The sequence below is a fragment of the Hyalella azteca genome, unplaced genomic scaffold (genome assembly GCF_000764305.2).
Source record: "Hyalella azteca isolate HAZT.00-mixed unplaced genomic scaffold, Hazt_2.0.2 contig3643, whole genome shotgun sequence".
Classification (NCBI taxonomy): domain Eukaryota; kingdom Metazoa; phylum Arthropoda; class Malacostraca; order Amphipoda; family Hyalellidae; genus Hyalella; species Hyalella azteca.
In genome coordinates, this window is record NW_025933885.1 from 46154 (window position 1) to 65202 (window position 19049).

A 19049-nucleotide genomic window follows, 5' to 3' on the forward strand; every position below is an offset into this window, starting at 1 on the left:
ATTATCTTGAAGATAGAGCTAGCAAATATATCTTATACTGCTAGCAATTGTGCTCAAACATTACACAACAAAATACTAATCTGGATCGATATAATTACATGCACTTCTGTGGCATTTTCCCCAAGTGATTCATCATTAATATCAAGGTAAGCTCAATATTGTACATCAAAGTAATTATTAGATAATGCCAGTTTGAAAAATACAAAAACTTAATAAAAATAATAAACAATTCAGATGAAAATGTTACTACAAGCAATATGAAGAAGAAATGAATCAAGTACAGAAAAATATAGGTTCACTCAATAACAAATACTGACCAGGAATGATATCCTGTTCTGGGTTTTAATTAGGATTCCCAAGTGAAGTAATAAGTTTGATGAGGATGGATTAATGAGAACTGAGTATATTCCTTGAAACCAAGCAACATCTGAAACAAATAGGACAACATACTAATTTGAAAGCTATGAATATTATGTAAAGAATATAATCCTAAAAAATGTATCAAGCTTTTTAATTTGTTTTTTATTAATTACTGTTTGATGCATATAATGAATGACAGATCATTTCAACAATTGCAACTTTGCAAGTAGGGAAATTTTACAAATATTTTTGCACTTTGAAGGATGACTGAACATTGAAATTATGATACATTCAAATCTATTTACAATTGTACAATGCACATGCAAATAAAATGAGGTCAAAAAAGTTATTAGAAGATTCAATTCACATCAAATGTCCAGTTTAAGAAAACCTAATTAAGTGCAGAAAAATAGGCTAAGAGTTCAGACAAATGATTTCCAGGGCCAATTTTTTCTTCAATAACACAAAGTCAACCTTTTACAACAAAGTGATTTCACATGGTAAATTCAAATCTCCAAACAAACTAACAAGCTTCCACCCACAAATTCAATCAATGTCTAATCTCTTTCACTCCTGCAACAACCACCAGCCTCATTATATATATAATACATAACTTCACTGCTTTAATATAAAATATCCATTGAAAGAAAAAGCTGCCCAGGGCTGAACATTTTAGCTCATGACTAACTCCAATTCAGACAAGTAATCAACATATTTCTTTCCATAAAACCAGTAACCTCATGTCCTGGCATAATCAATATTTATGGTAGCAATTCAACCATAAATACAATTTTTCAAACTGAAATTGGAAAATCTTGTGATTAGGCCAGTGGTTCCCAAACTTTTAAATAGAACCCCATTTAGTAAACCAATATATTTTTTACAGTTTTAACCGTTTCAGCACTAGAAATTCATGACGGCTCAGACAAATTTACAGCCGGACTCGTGGCTGGTCTCGCAGCCCATCTCACGGCCAATCTCCAAATTCAGTGACCAAGGAATATCTCCCAAACTAATGAACACAGCTTGATAAAACTTGGAACACGTGTTCATTAGAACCTAGTGGTGATGTTTAGCTTGTGAAAAAATTTGTTAATTTCACCCTCATGTTTGAGTTATATGGCAATATGGGCCAAAATTTGCAGTGATCAAAGAATTTCTTCCAAGCTACTGAACAGATTTGAACAAAACTTTGGATATAAATTCTTAAAATAATAAATAATTATAAACTACCAAACAGTAATTTTTAGCTCGTAAAAATTTATTTGAGTCGGAGTCATGTTCTGCATGTGTTGTGTACAAATCGTCAAACAAATGTAAGAACTTCTGACTTCGACTTCACGGACTGCCACCCCCCTACTGTCCCTTTCTTCCTCACTGCCCCCCCAGATCTTTCCACCACCCCCATGGGAAAGATATTGCCCACTTGAGGGACCACTGTTTTAGACAAACACACAATAAATAAATCATTGCACAATTATTCTATGTTGTACAATGTTTACATATATTTATGATTTCATTTTAGTTTTACAATATTAGGAGATTCAGTTTTTTGGTCTGGCATTTGATCCACAGTGGCACAAGTGAATTATTATAATGGATTGGGGTAGAATGAGCAGGGTAATATTTCAACATGTATATATTGGTACAGATATCCTATTGGATTGAACGACCTTAATTGGACCTATCTTTATAGGTTGGCTGATATTTTTGGATTGAGTTGTTGCAATTGGTAGTAGCAGCAAGTTAAGAGTGGGTGATAGGTCAGATTTTCTTGGCACTAAGGCTTCTAGTAGTTTCATGACTTTCACTAACTTGCTGACTCACCAGAAACATTTTTGCATTTCACATCATAGACAAGTACTCATTTATCAATCTTAAAAAACTTGGCTTCAGTAAGCAATACTAGTTGATCAATATTAAATAAATGAACAAATGTCCTTGAAATTCAACCCTGGCATTGAAAAAAATATCTATTTCTCCAATGATCAAAAAATAAATTTCACCATTTTTTAGATACAATTTTCAACCAGCTAAAATATTTCTCAAAAGTTACAAATATTACTTAGGCTTATGGCTAAATTAGTTAGTGAAAATGAAGGAACACAGCACAATTTATCCTGGGATTCATTACAATCACCTGAAAATTCTTTTTGCCAGTGATTTTTGGAAGATTCTGGTTGATATTGCAGATTTGATATGATTAAGCCATAAGATTTCAAAATAACCCATATTATGACTTAGACATACGCTGGTGAAAATTTTGGCAGGCAGCAATTTTGGTGACATACAGGAATGGCAAATCCTAAATCTTACTAAAATATCACAGCATTTTGCTAGGTATTTTTAAAATCTTGCAGTTTCAAAGACACGTACTTGGCAAATGAGTCATTCACAAAATTTTGAACTTTAGCAGTTTAGTACCATGCTTTTGCCAAATATTCTGCACAAAGACTGCATCTCAAAACATTTCTTTGACAATGGCATAATTGCACTCGTGTCAGACTGCATTACCGGTATTACTGCATTGCTTGCACAAAAATATGAAAAATACATTATTACTGTGTTAAATCTCTTTTAGTTGAAGAAAAATGTTCTTGTTGCTACATTTAGAGCAAAATTAGCAATTTGGCCTAATCTGTGTGCACAACCTGTCAAATGAACTCATGGTTTAGCAAATAAGTTTGCAGCTCAAAAATGGCTTCCAACAGTCTAGAAAATTAATTTACAGTTCAAAAAATAAACTCACAGGTCAAAACTAAGAACTTGCAGCTCCAAAAATCAAGTCATGGGCTTGCCACTAGATAAGTAGGTTTTGTGTTTGTCACAGGCAGGCAGGATGGAATTCTAAAAATTAAGGTTCATATATTATTTTCAATCCACCTCCACCACTTTTTTGAACCAAAAATTTTAGTTAAGATAGAAAGGATAAAAATAGGTGGGATTTAAGTTACACTTGAAAGAATCAGGAATAAAGGTTGCAATACTTCAAGATTTCAATTAGGCTAAATATGAATGCATTAGCAAATTATTTCTATGTCAATCACAACAAATCCACATTTATGAATTAATAACAAATCATGCCACCAATAAAGTTGAACATGAAGCACCGCAGAATGAAGCTATTTTGTGGGAGCAAAATCTCATACACATTCACTCAGTGAAAGCTAACAAGGAACTGCAATTATTTCAAATTCAAATTACAGTTAGCAATGTCAATGCCACTGACGAAAGTATGACATTGCAACTGTAATATTATGGTATGTAAATACTGTAATATTACGGTTACTGTACTGTCAACCGGGGCTACTCCGGGCAATATTGAACGTTTCATTCATAACTTCTTACCAAGAAACATTTCATGAACAAGTTTAGGCTCATTTCAAAGCTCTTTGCAAGGGCTATCACATGGCTTCTCCAAAAACATTCCATATGCTATTTGTAAGGTGCCAGAAGCAAAAAAAGTGTCCCGAGTAGCACCGTCGAACAGGGCTACTCAGGACACTTGGAATAAAACTTCATTTTAAAACGTTTGAAGCATGCAGAGTGTACTCATTCATTACTAACAGTACTCTGAAGTCCTCCTCTTTCATTGTAGATGATGTAGAGGTAGAATAAATGACATTTTCTATGATTTTTACTTGTTTTTCCTTTATTGATATATTACCATATACATTAGTTACCATATTATTGATGTGATATTACTGTCTCCATGAACATGCCATTGAGCATTTCAACTACCTTGTCCACTGCAAGCTTCATATCAGCAGCCTTATAGCATTTTTTCTGTATCTGTAAGCTTACAGAACAGCTTGTAATTTCACACCATTTTAATTGGGTTAAGTGAATTTACTATAAAAAAATATCGTGAAAAACATACCTGAAACAGAAAGGAATATTTTAGTGACAACCATCATATGTTTTGGAGAAATAAATCATAGCTTAGGTCAATTGCTTTTCGTTCTATGATGCCTGTGCACAATTCTATACATGACTTTCTATGCACAATTTTGTGAGGACCAATAATGCACTAATTTTTTGATAAGTGAAATTTTTTTCCTGAGCGAGGTAAATGTAATCAATATTCTTTGTTTTTAATCAATTTGTTTCTTAACTGGAGCCTTTGCTAACTGAGGTTCTACTATAAATGCGTTTTTGGGGGTGTCCCGAATAGCCCCAGGGGGGTGTCCCGAGTAGCCCCAGGGGGGTGTCCCGAGTAGCCCCAGGGGGGTGTCCCGAGTAGCCCCAGGGGGGTGTCCCGAGTAGCCCCACTGTGCGGAAATGGCCGGCATTTTTTTTTTGGATTGAGGTATGTAAATTCCGCAAATCAAGTTTTGATGCTGACACTTGTCTGCCACTTTTTTCTATGTGAAATTTTTTAATCCGGCAAATATTTTTTGACTACAGACCTTAGCAGAAGTAACTTCTCAAAATATTGTTTTTCACCATTTTTTTCATGAATTTTTCAAAGCTAGTAAATGTAGTATTTTTGAACTTGCTTCATACTACAGGAAAAATGTTGACGTTTACACCACTATATTAAGTTTTGCAATATTCCAATTAGTTTTGCTACTAGAACAGTTCTATGCCATGTCGGAGGACTGCTCCGAGTTACCCCGCCCATCCCGAGTAGCCCCGGTTGACGGTGTTTACCATGACTTAGACATAATCCCATTTAGCGCTGTTAGGTATTACGGTAGTTTCACATATGCATTCAAAAACAGATTCTGAAATAGAAGTGACATTTCCATTCTTATATATAAATGGGATTAATACCTACCAAATCCATTCATTGTCATTCAATTTGGGATGCATGAATGACAATTTTACCTTCTTTACTATGATGCTTATTTTTACCAGCTGCAGCAGTAGAATTAAATTAAATTTTAAAAAATAAATTAAAAATAAATTTCATTAAATTTAATTATTTAATATACCACATGGTACATTCTGTAGAAATTAGTTATATTTAAAAAATGTTTAATTAAAAATTAAATTTTATTAAATTAAATTTAATTATTTAATACACCTCATGGCACATGCCTAAGCACTCAATGATTTATATAATGCAATAATTGCCCCTTCTAAACAATGAACATTTTCTAAAAGACACGAGACGTTTTGAAACTTGCACTGGGAGATGATATCATTCAGAATTTGAAGTGAAGTTATCAAGACAATATTAACATAATGGGGCAAAAACATGAAAAAATTCATAATTGGACATTTATCAATAGGTATTTAAATTTTGAAACAACTTTCCATCATCAAATCTCAGTGTGGAATTTGGATCAAATATATTTATTGTGAAATCAAACTTGACACAACCAAAACGTGTGGGACACAGTCTTGTCAAATGTTTACATGGCAGCACAATGTTCCTATATGCCGAGAAAGAATTGCAGCTTATCCCATCATTTTGTGTGGTTGCAAAAACTTTTGGTATTGGTGAAATCTTGAAAGTTTTCTGCAGAAGTTGACGTAATTGTATTTTAAAGCAAATTCATTTCAAAAATGTCACATGTGGATAAAAAAACTAGTGAATGTATTTGAAGAAGGCGTCATTGACATGGTATTGAATTTCAAACCGCACGAGATATCAAAATGCGACAGTTTCTCACAAGTTCTTTGTATCAATTGTCACTATGGTGGGAGGTGTAATGTGGTAGGCTTTTCAATCCCTTTTCTGATGTATATGTATTGCCTATCCTGAATTCCACACTGCCTGCAGATCAGAGTCATTAGTCATTACTACTGCAGTACCACTATTTCAATAGGGTAAACGCACCATATTCCGACACTGTGGGTAATTCCGACACCCTTCAACTTTTTCCTTTATATTAAGGCTTGTAGTCAGAATGCAGCGAAGTCTGAGAGCAAGGTTTTCATGACCATCATGTAAAATCCTTGATCTGCCCAAAGCTCGGCCAGTCGCTACCCTCAAGCTTGTACTCTTTGTAATATGATATCCTAGCCAGACCCTTCTTCACAGCAACTGATCGCTTTCAGGTGGCCAAGGAATGGCCAACGGTCGGCTATAACTAATTGGACTAGGCCGACCACTGGCCACGTATTATTCTTCGCCCCTCATTGACTTCGCCTTTACCATGCCACCCGTCGTGAGCTGACAGTTGAGTAATTTACGACGTCTTTTTCCCCTCAAACATTGCACAATGCCTCCATTTGAGCAGCTAGTATGCGGGATTTTCCCTCCGCGTATCAGCAGGCTCGATCATAACTATTTTTCGGTAGAAAACATCTACAACAAGGAGGCTGATCAAGGAATGCCGAGTATACCATTCAATGGAGAATAAAAATTACAACCCGTTAACATCTCGAAAAAAGTAAAAAAAGTCGCAGACATGATGAACAATAATATTCAAAGTTTCTTGAAATTTCCTCTCATTAAAACTCTTTTAATACAAAGTTTACATATTTTTTGTTACTGGTCAACGCTTATAAATAAATAGCTGGGTAAGTATGGAAAAATCCATATCGCCATCTCATTTGCAAGTGGAGTAAAGTCTATCCTAATTAGTGAAGAAACGCTTAGTGAAGAGCCAAGCCTGTTCGAAGCCTCTCGGTTTTCAATCAGGGCCTTAAGCTTTGTCTTAGTTCCACGCAGGATGGAATTCTAATTTTGAAGGTTCATATATTATTTTGATCCACCAAGACCACTTTTTCTACCAAACATCTTTATTTAAGGCAAAAAATGAACTTCTTAAAGGCTTAAAACATGTACGCTAACTTGCTCAGTTTCTATAAAGTACCTAATCACTTGGAAGTTGTATGCCTGCACCTTTCACTCAACAATTAAAATTAGACTTATAAAAAGTATTAGTTAGTTGAAAATTTGTCACTTAAGTTGACTGCAATGAACTAAACTTCATTAGGTAATTATAACTATGCTGCAAAGCAGAGTTTTCCATCATGCACACTAAACACGCAACTCAGAGTTCAGACGAGCAGAACTACATATCACGTGGGCTAACGTGCAACTGAATTAAATACCTAGCTACCCCTTAATACCTCTAACAGTAGCAGTTTATCTCATAATTTTGTGTGATATTGAAAACTTTGGTTGGTATTGTCCAATCGTGAGAATTTTAAAAAAAATTTTACGAATGTGGATGTGTTTTTATTTCATTATAGAGCGTATTCATTGCAAAAATGTGTCCACTAACCTACAGATAAATGACTAGTTAACTTGATTAGGCGTTGGCAACAGGGGATTGGATTTCAAACCACGTGTGATTTTGGAAGCGTGGCAGTTTCTAATGAGCACAGTTTATCAATTTTCACTGCAATGGAAGGTGGTGTAACGTGGTGGTAGGGTTTGTTTTTGATACCTTTTTTCATAGTAACATGAGAATATATTACCTATACAGAATTCCACACTGGACTTCCACGCATGCATAGATGGTTGAAATAGTGACGTCATACTATTGAGTGCAGGATTTCCGCAAAACACTAGGTCAAGCGGAAAATGTTAAGATCCGCAGAGTGAAAGTCCAAGTCAGAGTAGTGAGAACATCGAAACACGTATGAAAGTTGATAGTTGACCTTGCTATACCAAATAGTGATAAACTGATTGTGTAGAAATAATATTAAGGTTTGAGACCTAAATAAGTGTGTGAAAATATTTAGGAATCCTTCAAGTATACCGTAAAATGGGGTAACTTAGACCGGCAGGGTAACTTAGACCACTTTTCGTTTTTTTTTACAAAAACCCCCACAACTCAAAAACTATTTGACATAGAAAAATTTTGTCAATGGGCATTAAAGGCCTAATACTGGGGCTACACAACACAATAGAAAGATTTAAAAAGTTTGCATATCTAATAGGTTAAAAAATTAAAAATGTGACCCACAAAAAAAAGCTATTATTTAAAGCCTGTCAGAGTAACCACTCCAATTTTTTTATTTCTTGGTTAAATAACTCCAGGTTTTGATGCATTGTAGTAGAACTCTTCTAGTTACATATGCAAATGACAAATTTTAGGAAAGTGTCATAGTTTGCAAATGGGGGGCGCCGCCCCCAAATGGGGTAACTTAGACCACCTAATGTCAGCCCTGATGGGGTAACATAGACCGGCTTGGAAGTTAATATAAAATTACCTTATATAACATATTTTATGTTTGACAGCCTATTTATGTTTTTTCTTTATGTTTCAGACTCTACAGACTACAGAGTCTTATATATGGTAATTTTAACTTAATATCCAAGCCAGTCAATATTATCCCATCAGGGCTGCCATTAGGGAGTCACATTTCCCTCATTATGGGGTGGTGCCCCCCATTTGCAAACTATGACACTTTCCTCAAGTTTGTCATTTGCATATGTAACTAGAAGAGTTCTACTACAATGCACCAAAACCTGGAGTTATTTGGAGTTATTTTACAAAAAAAATAATTGATTTTACCACCCGGTCTAAGTTACCCCAAGAGCTGGGGTAACAAAGACCATCACTTTTTTTTAAATTACATAAAGACTATGAGAGGCAGGAGCCAGCAATTTATGGTGAGTGAAGCTAGAGCATAGACCTGTATTTTGCATGTTTCAATTCAAGTTTAATTTAGCTAGTAAGAAAATGGCAGCATTTATAAGAAAAAAAGTGGTCTAAGTTACCCCATTTTACGGTACTTGTATTTGCTGATTTTAAGTTGTAAATAAGTTAATAGATGATTGATTTAAGAGACTTTCAGACACAAAAACTAATTCCAACACAGGGTGTCAGAATTACGAATTACGATTTTGAAGCGCTGTCAGAATTAGTCTCACATTAGGCCACATTTAGTCACACACTCACACACAGTGTCAGAATTCAGCGACTTTGTAGATTTGAATTCTAATTTCTAAAGGCTTTTAAATAAATATGGCAACAGTTTGTGATGTTTTGTCATTGCTGGCGCATAGTATGGAGTTTTGAGAGCGACGTAAACCAATCAGAACTCGAGTTGCGCATACGGTGATCTATTTACAGCCATTTATTTCTTGCTACATCCTTAATGTGTTGGAATATGGTGTGTTTACCCTAGGTGTGTAGAAAGCCCAAAGTTGTGAATAGGTAAATCATAAATTTATAACCTTGTGCTAAACTGAACTTATGCTCTGGAAGAAAACATATACAAATCAGACCACAAAAACATGTCGAAGCCTTAAGTAGAACCATTTAGCACTGTTAATTTTCATTCATATTCAAGATTGGAAAATTGGCAAACAATAACTTTGTTTAAAATTGATAAATCTCATTGTCATGGCCTATTACCTAATTTCCATCCTTCACAATGTGAGAAAAAAACGTACCATTACATATATAAAATATGGTCTGTAAATGAGCATCTCTTAAAACTTAGCAAATCGCAAATAGGCGACTGCTATTTGCAACAACGAAAGTGTGACGTGATCTCAGTTCAAGTTTCAACTCGATTCTCGAACAATAAATTTCATCTATCTCCGAAACGCAATTAATTGGGATCATAATAAAGCAATCCTAAAGTTTCCACAAAACATCGTAAAACACAAAATTTAATAGGATCATTACCAATCTATCTAAAATTATTTGAATAAAGAACTATATCGGTGAATACATGATTTACTAACTGCTAAATTCAACAAAGAACCAACTATCGCGAGGTCGAGGCCATTGTTGAGGTAAGCACCTGAACACAAATCCTCGTGAGCTGTTCAAATAAATAAAACAGCTTATATCGCAAAAATACAACCGAAAACGTCATGATAAGTATCTTCACTAAGAATGCAGACATAATCATAGTTTACTTACTAATAATGACGCATTAAATTCTCCGGAAATGGTGACTAGCTGACGAAGATCTCAGTCTCTAGCAGCACATGAACATACTTCTAAGGCAGCCTGAACCTCTTTACCCTTCAAGCAAACTGCTGGCGCGGTAATAGCGAAAATTCCCTAAATTCTGTCAGCAGTCTTGTATCAGGTACTGATTAGTCGGTTTGTTCTCCAAGTTTCAAATACTCAAAACGAACTCCTAAAGTGACTAAGTATTCACTAAAAGAGGTTTTTTTATCGTTACAACTTATTCGACTCCTATTCCTATACAGAAGTTAAACAGAGAACACATACGTTATAACCGATGGAGCTCAATTTAAAAATTTCAGTTCTATTTCTTGAATTTCTCGATTCCAATTTTGAAATTTTTTATTGAATTCAGTTGTTCATGAAATATATATCGATGCATATTAAATGGCAAAAAAATATTTGTTTCACTTCACCTTGGGGTATTTTCCCTAAAAGCCAGAAGTTCCTCACAGCTGGGCTCTGCACAAAGTCGCAAGAAGAACTAGTTCCAAAAATACACATCTAATAATGTTTGATTTACGATGAAAGAATGTAAAGAGGATGAAAAATAACCCTAATAACTTTATTTTCCACTTTAAAATAGTCTGGGCAAGTGATTGGGTTTTTTTTTCACAATCGTCTAATCTAATGTCAATATTGTATAAACTTTTTGTTTATACTACTTCTTTACTTTAAATAATAATAATTTTTATTTGTACAACTAACATCAATTCTCAAATTGTTTCCGGGATACTTTTATGAGAGACATTAACATGGAGCTTTTAGGTTCATTTGGATTTTACGCAAACAGCTGATTGCTCGTTACGCGGGCAATTCAAAATATTAGAAAAATCCCTCCATAGTTTGCAGGTTTATGGCATTTTTTAACTTTGATTCTAACCGTTATTGAGGTAATACAAGTTTTTTCAACCTAACTATATTCCTAAGTAAATTAAACGGACCATAATAATATTCCCAAAATCATATAAATTGATTCTAACTAAAGAAGTTAATATAATATTATATAATATTATAATAATATACGATATGATATTTTAGTAATATAATTATAATATTATATTATTATGAGTAATAACATACATAACATAACGTAGTGATCTCGGCGCTGAAGTGTATGCCTGATGTGGCCTGTCGCCGATTTTTTCCTTTTCGTGCCTTCACAGAAGAACTAAAATCGTGTCATTTGACCGGATCTTTTCATGACTGACGATAGCTTGAAATAGCTACTAGACTTCCACCGGGTTCGATATGGTGCTAGGCATTTCAAGTCTGGACATATATTTGTCTGTTCTTGAACGCGTTCATACTTGGAGCGCCATCGATGTCATCGGGGTCCGGGGAGGCTGTTCCACATTTCGGTGATTCAAAGCGAGAAGAAATGTTGTCGCGTGGAGAAGTTGCAGCGCAGTTGGTGTAACATAACATAACATTGTTATGTCGGCGCTAAAGAGTAGGCCTGATGTGGCCTGTCGCTGATTTTTTAAATTTTCGTGACTTGTTTACAGAAGATCTAAAAAACGTGTCATTTGATCGGATCTTTTCATGACTGACAATAGTTTGAAATAGCTACTAGACTTCCACCGGGTTCGATATGGTGCTAGGCATTTCAAATCTGGACATATATTTTTCCATAGCTTTATCTAGTCTGTTCTTGAACGCGTTCATAATTGGAGCGCCAACGATGTAGTCAGGGAGGCTGTTCCACATGTCGGTGATTGGAAGCGAGAAGAAATGTTGTCGTGTGGGCAAGTTGCCTCGCAGTTTTTAGCGCATTTTCTTCATTTATGGAAAAAATGCACTATTGTGCTTGCCATGTCCGTCCGTCTGTCTGTCCGTCTGTCTGTCCCTCCGTGACTTCACGTTTTCGTCGACGAGAAAATGCGCTTTCTGTCAGTCACTGCAGTGAGTACGGAGTTCATTTTTTTAGTTTATATAGCCGTGGCCCCTGGCGTTGGTTCTTGTTTCAAATTCTAGTAATCCTTCGGGAACCTTGTATAAACCATGAGTATACTTGTAAACTTCAATGAGGTCCCCACGCAGACGTCGATAACTGCGGCTTGGAAGCATCATAATCTTTAATCTTTCTTCATAGGAGTTGACCTTCAAGCCTGGAATTATCCTTGTTGCACGTCTTTGAACACTCTCTATTAAATTTTTATACTTTTCAAGTTTCGGTGACCACACGACGTTTCCAACTCAAGGTTCGGGCGCACGACAGCAACAAACAACTGCTTCATCGCTTCTGCATCTAGGAACTCGTAGGAGTGTCTGATTAGACCAAGAAGTTTGTTGGATGTATTAGCTTTCGTTTCAACATGCTTAGAAAGTTCAGCTCCTTGTCGACATAAACTCCGAGATATTTTTCCACACTAAACTTTTCAATCATTACTCTCTCGTAACCATGTCGTTTCATACTAAAATCTTGCTGTTCATTGTTCTTCCCGAGGTGAAGTACTTTACACTTGTCAGCATTAAACAGCAGCTGCCACGTATTAGCCCAGTTAACTAAACTGTCAAGATCATCTTGCAATTGCACTTTATTTGACGCATCCTTCACTGTAATTTGACGCATCCTTTGCTGTTATCACCCTTCTCACTTCCGACACAGCATTCATGTAAATTTAATTTTCCAACACGATTTCAAGCAGTCATCGAGCTTGGAGAATCGTGGATAAACTCGAGTAAAGCCTATTGCCCATCACTCACTTTGTAATGGGAAAATGATAAATCCGCTCTTCGCTGCATCTACAAACCAGATCAGGATTAAATACATTTTTACGCGAAATTTGAATTTCTGTGAGCTGGAGTCATGACACAGAAGTTAAGCTTCGGTCAAAAGTAACGTACATATTTGAACTCCATAATAAAAAGAAAACGGAGTAAATGCGTTAATATGCATAGCTGAGCATCTAGTTCACATAACGCGCGCTTCTGAGTATAATTTCTTTACAGTTCATCGGCCTATTTCTTCAACGCCGACACTTCTATTCTATTCTAAAGTTACATAACATTCTTTAGAACTCATCTAACTAAGGCTAAAACTCGACCGTGAACTATTTAAACAGAGAGCAATAACTTCTTATCTCTAAATAATTCCAGACCAATCATTAAAATATGCTAAGGCGACTGTAACTGAACTTTTCCTTGAAATTTTGAAAATTCAGAATTCGGGCGTTTTAAATTTGCTCAACGCAAAAAAAAAGTTGATACATTTGCCCCGTCTCTTGGGATTCGTAGAATCAATAACCACATGACCAAATTTATTCGATAGCATAATAATGCTACTCCGTAATTACATACTTAAATCTATACTCCAAAGCAGCGACAATTTCTTCCTTGGAATTTTATACAAACTTGAGAAAACTTCGAAATATTTCTCTATAATTTATACTTACTATTGGTTATTTGATTTAAAATTATCTATACCATAGTTGCCAATTTCAAAATAATTTTCGCATGAACCTAATTTCTCCTCATTCAGTTCCAAAATTGTTCATAATCAATTCCGAGAGGATTGCTGATGCTGTATACAGGGTTCGTAAATGAGCAAAGAACTATTTTTTTAACGTTTATAGATTTAATTCTTAAGCCTAATTCGTGGCTATACATAATAACAGCTAGCGTCAGCAAAATCATCCTTAATAATCTCAAAGCTTGACACTGAAGGATTCGATCCGAAACTATCTTCATCTCCTAATTTTATTTATTTTACTGTCAATCATACTTCGATACGGATAATCGTGCAGATGTATCGAGAGGCGCTACTGCTGCTGAGTGGATGAAACGGTAAAAGATGTAACATAACATAACATGGTGATGTCGGCGCTGAAGAGTAGGCCTGATGTGGCCTGTAGCCGATTCTTAAACTTTTCGTGACTTGTTCACTGAAGATAAAATCGTGTGATTTGACCACATCTTTTCAAGTTTGACGATAGTGTGAAATAGCTACTAGACTTCCACCGGGTTCGAGATGGTGCTAGGCGTTTCAAGTCTGAATATATTTTTTTCCATAGCTTTATCTAGTCTGTTCTTAAACGCGTTCATACTCAGAGCGCCAACGATGTAATCGGGGAGGCTGTTCCACATGTCGGTAATTCGAAGCGAGAAGAAATGTTGTCGTGTTGATAAGTTGCGGCGCAGTTTTTTTTTAGTTTATAGCCGTGGCCCCTGGTGTTGGTTCTTGTTTCATATTCTATCAATCCTTCGGGAACCTTGTATAAACTATGAGGATATGACATGGATCACAGTTTCTAAATGAGAATATAATAGCTTGGCCTACTGGTCATATGGCATTTTCTACGCTCAAAATTTGTTTTTTGGAACTACATTCGTTAACATGTTAATATCTACGGTTTCGCAAGTTATTCCCTCAAACTTTTTGGACGGTGTCGCGAAAGCTAAACTGTCCTGGATTAAACAAGAGATTAAAGAAGAGAAGTCAGCACAAATCTCGAAGGTCATAGAATACGCGTGCATGAGCAGTATGCCAACGTAGGTCCCTAACGATACAGAACTTATATTTTTCAGTGACAAGGATAGGATTCAGCGTGCCTAGGGCAGATTACACAAGTATTTATAATATAAATTACGACAGAAAGAGACGATTTCATTTTCTAAGGGAAGCCAGTCAACTAAAAGTAGGGAGAGACTTCTCTAGCCGTCAATGAAAAAACAAAATTAATTGCAATGACATGGTGCTTATGTCATCACTAATTGAAGTTGCCGAACCCCGTTCATTCTGGCAACTCGGTCGAGTAGTGGAGGTTGTTGCTAATGCCGATAACTGCGCTAAATCTGCCAAATCTAAATCCTGGCGGTTCCAAGGCATTTATTCTATTAATCTGTTTTACCATATTGAGCTTGCTATGACAGGAGCTGAAGGTGATCGAGAGAATGCCGATGATGAAGCCGAGATCGAATGCATGCGACCGCTGTTCGAACGCCCGTCGCGTAAAGTCGCCTTATAGAACTTAATGAAAGACTTTTCTTGAGTGCTAGTTGAAACCACCATCATCCTCGATGAGGATGTATTAGAAATTGTACATTATTCTTTATTTCTTATGGCTTAACCCAACTATTGGAAATTAGAAACTAAATTCTCAATATTTATTGCCAAAATGAATTAATAAGTAACTTTCCTGAGCGACCGTAGTCCAGTCAATTGGTCATCAAGGGACTGAGGACGAGAGCCTGCAGCTGCACGTCAGCGTGCCGTAGCCCAGGAAGGTCGATGACCTTTTAATCAATGTTCAACGCCGAACTCTTCTCGGAGAAAACAATTCAAGAAGCACACTCCTAACTTAAAACGTCATTTACGAATTTGTGAGCTGGGCGTTGAAGTTGATTCAACGTCCCATGCTAGCACTTAAGGCAGGTTTTGCGTGTGTGAGTCTTCAAGTGAGTTCGGAGAAATGTTGACCAAGTACGTTTTCTCCAAAGTTAGGAAACATTCTTTACAATTCATCTAACATAAGCAAAAAAAAGAGAAAGAAATATGCCAGAACAATAATGTATTATCTCAAACTTTGTACAAAGTTGAACGTTGAAAAATAAATAACTCAGCTTAATTTCAAAGTTTAAATATTTGGAATTTGCTTGTTCAAAATTTAAATAATGCAAAAAGTTGATACATCTGACCCATTTTTGTCATTTGTAGAATCAATAAGCGCATGACATAATAAATACAATCCTTAACATTATTATGTTTCTCCATAATTCAAATAGCCACAATTCATCTATTGGAATTTTATGCAACCTTGACAAGCTTACATATATTTCTATGTGTGTTTCTTTCTTTGTAATTTTTCTTTGTATTTACACGTAGTATTAGGCATTTGATTTAACATTATCTATCATGTATGCCAGTTAGAAATAATTTTCACGTCCACATAATTTTTCCTCATTCAGTCATTGCATTGTTCTCAGTATTTTTTTTTCGTGCCTTACACGAGGTATATAACATAACATAGCGGTGTCGGCGCTGAAGAGTAGGCCTGATGTGGCCTGTCGCCGATTCTTTTAATTCTCGGGCCTTGTTCACAGAAGATCGAAAATCGTGTCATTTAACCGGATCATTTCACGACTGACGATAGTTTGAAATAGCTACTCGACTTCCACCGGGTTCGATATTGTGCTAGGCATTTCAAGTCTTAACATATATTTTTCCATAGCGTTATCTAGTCTGTTCTTGAACGCGTTCATACTCGGAGCGCCAACGATGTAATCGGGGAAGCTGTTCCACATGTCGGTGATTCTAAGCGAGAAGAAATGTTGTCGTGTGGATAAGTTTCAGTGCAGTTTTTTAGTTTATAGCCGTGGCCCCTGGTGTTGGTTCTTGTTTCAAATTCTAGTAATCCTTGGGGGACCTTGGTATAAACCATGAGTATACTTGTTTACTTCAATGAGGTCCACACGCAGACGTCGATAACTGAGGCCGGGAAACTTCATAATCTTTAATCTTTCTTCATATAGGACTTGCCCTTCAAGCCTGGAATTATCCTTGTTGCACGTCTTTGAACATTCTCTATTAAATTTTGGTCTTTTTCAAATCGCGGTGACCACACAACGTTTCCAAACTCTAGATTCGGGCGCATATATAAAATAAAAGTGTGACTAATAATTACTTCGACGTTTACAGTTTTAACAATTATTTCTGAGTCCATCATATTAGCTATCCTCAACAAAATCATCCTTAATAATCTCAATGCTTGACACAGAAGGATTCGATGGCGATCCACAACTGTCTTCATCTCCTTCACTCGTCCCAGGCTCCTCATTATTTTTACTTTTCTCTCGATCATACTTAGTTTTATTATTCTCATCATCATTATCACTTAATTCATTAGTGACCTGTAACACATATGAATAGCCTATGTTTGGCTGGGCGTGGTGTTTGTGCGCAAGACTGCAAGGTGTCACGTGTCCACATTCGAATTCATACATCATACCCAAAGCCTCTGGCTTTTCACGTTCGTTCTTGGAATCTTCGCTGTCAGAACAGCTGGAGAAACTTTCTTCTGTCTTCTCGTCACCAAATATCTCGTTTTCGTCCCCGTCAATAACCTCCTGGAGAAAAATGACAATTTGTTCTGTGATCTCAGTTTAATGTTTTAAGCCTATTGAGACATACCCGAGCCTGGCAGAAAGTGAAATTAGTATAATAGATTTGGGAAATGGGAAGCTTTTAACCATTTTTGGAAGAGTTAACAATTAGATATTCTAATTGTTAACTCTTCCAAAAATGTTGATCTTTATCTCGTTTCAAGTCAAACTGGTTGTCACCTTCTATATTTAAAACATGAATAGTACTAGTAAAATTTTAAAATATATGACCGCCATCAATTTCGAAAATTAGAAACACAAAAATTACACACTATTTTTTTCAACAGGCCCCGAAGTCAGCAACGAATCATCAGCATAATCTAAGAATTTTTCTCAAATGTAATTAATTAATAGTTAGTCTTGCCTCACCTCTGACTGAGGTTCTTTGTCCGTGTTCTTGCAGTGGGCAAAATGATGAGTTACGTGAGCGCTTGTGTGTCGACGTAGCAACACTCCTCGCCGCTGCATACCACTGCTTCCTGAGCCCTCATACAGCGTTAGTCGTGCGCGCGCACATGATGACACCAAACGCTCGCTATATTTTGGTAAATCCTCGCCAGTACCCAAGCTGATGCTTCTCTCGGTGAAACGAAGAGCAGATGTTCCCACTAAATTCTGCTTATGCTCGCCTCTGCACTGCAAGGAGGGCTCGCTCCAGCTGATAAACCATACACGGTAAATGTTGAATCGTAATTGCTGATACCTTTTGTGAAGTTCTTATGCATGACTGGTACTCGACTTCATCATTTATGCATTTTAATCACTTTATTGAATCAATATTTTCCAATAATAATAATTAAAATCGTTGGTTGCATAATATACATAATGGCTTCGCGTAGATTCTCCATTAAGGAAGGACTAAACATTTTGTAAATATTAGCTTTCTTGAAATAATATTTAATTATTAAACTGTTGATTGCTGGATTCTAAATGTTCCCAGTAAAAAAAATTGATTTGTTTGCTACAACTTACGATTACTTTCTGAAAAGCTGCTGCGTTCTAATCTAGAATCATAAATGACACGAATAAATATTGTACATTAACTTTGTGGCAGTGCCATTGATTTGAATGCAGAAATTTAAATTCAACATGCAACTGCAGGAAAACTTTAGTGTAGGATGAAATTAAGTGTAAACCGATTTGAACTTATTTCCAAATCAAACCCGGAATTTTATCATCTCTATTTTATAACCTTCAACGAAAATTTAACTTTACGCACAAAATTATGCGGCTGTCGAGTCTTCTCATGGCAGAAGTGATTTATTGTCGTGGCTGAAGTTTCGATTTATCGTCATGGTAAAAATTAGCGATTTCTTCTTATTGCAGCAACAGTTCAAGATTTCTTGTCATGGCATAAGTTTGCGAAACCTTGTCATGCCGCTATATCTATTTCTTGCCTCTGCACAAGTTTACGATTTGTCGTCATGGCAAAAGTTAACGGTTTCTTATCTTGACAAATATGCCAGTACAAACCACAATTAATTGACAATTGATGGGAACGCAGTTTAAGCCAGTAGCAAACAGAGAGTTTAAGCCAGTAGCGAAGAGAGATACGAGATGGTTTTATAGTCTAGTTTCATTTTTTTATAAGCCGATGTCCGTTTGATTCTTTCACCACATGCAAATTTTATTCATCGAATATATTCTTTAGATGTCACCATCATCAGCATCATTTTCTTATTCGTTGAAATAATTATCACTCTTTCCCTCAAACAAAAAATTTCCTTGGAGCAATTTTACGTGGGCGCA

At 36.0% G+C, this 19049-nt stretch overlaps 2 protein-coding genes across 2 annotated transcripts in view; both read right to left on the reverse strand.

Annotated features, from left to right (window-relative positions):
• Window positions 1–10227, reverse strand: part of LOC108669567 (E3 ubiquitin-protein ligase TRIP12) — a 42413-nt gene extending 32186 nt beyond the window's left edge. The window contains exons 1-2 of the mRNA XM_047879711.1: window positions 10146–10227; window positions 318–427 (exon numbers count right to left, since the gene is read on the reverse strand). The gene's annotated coding sequence lies outside the window, so the exon portion shown is untranslated. The remainder of the gene's footprint in view (window positions 1–317; window positions 428–10145) is intronic.
• A 6555-nt stretch (window positions 10228–16782) lies between these two features.
• On the reverse strand, window positions 16783–17954 carry LOC125177622. The gene is made up of 2 exons (XM_047879708.1): window positions 17670–17954; window positions 16783–17264 (listed from the first exon to the last, which is right to left on the reverse strand). Exons 1-2 carry the CDS (start codon window positions 17766–17768, stop codon window positions 16866–16868), a joined length of 498 nt encoding a protein of 165 aa, XP_047735664.1. The 5' UTR covers window positions 17769–17954; the 3' UTR covers window positions 16783–16865.
• Window positions 17955–19049: the final 1095 nt, after the last annotated feature.

Coding starts and splice junctions, on each gene's coding strand:
- LOC125177622 (XM_047879708.1), bottom strand. CDS start 17,768: ATGCAGCGGCGAGGAGTGTTGCTACGTCGACACACAAGCGCTCACGTA. Junction 17,265..17,669: donor ACAAAGAACCTCAGTCAGAG/GTGAGGCAAGAC, acceptor ATTTTTCTCCAG/GAGGTTATTGACGGGGACGA.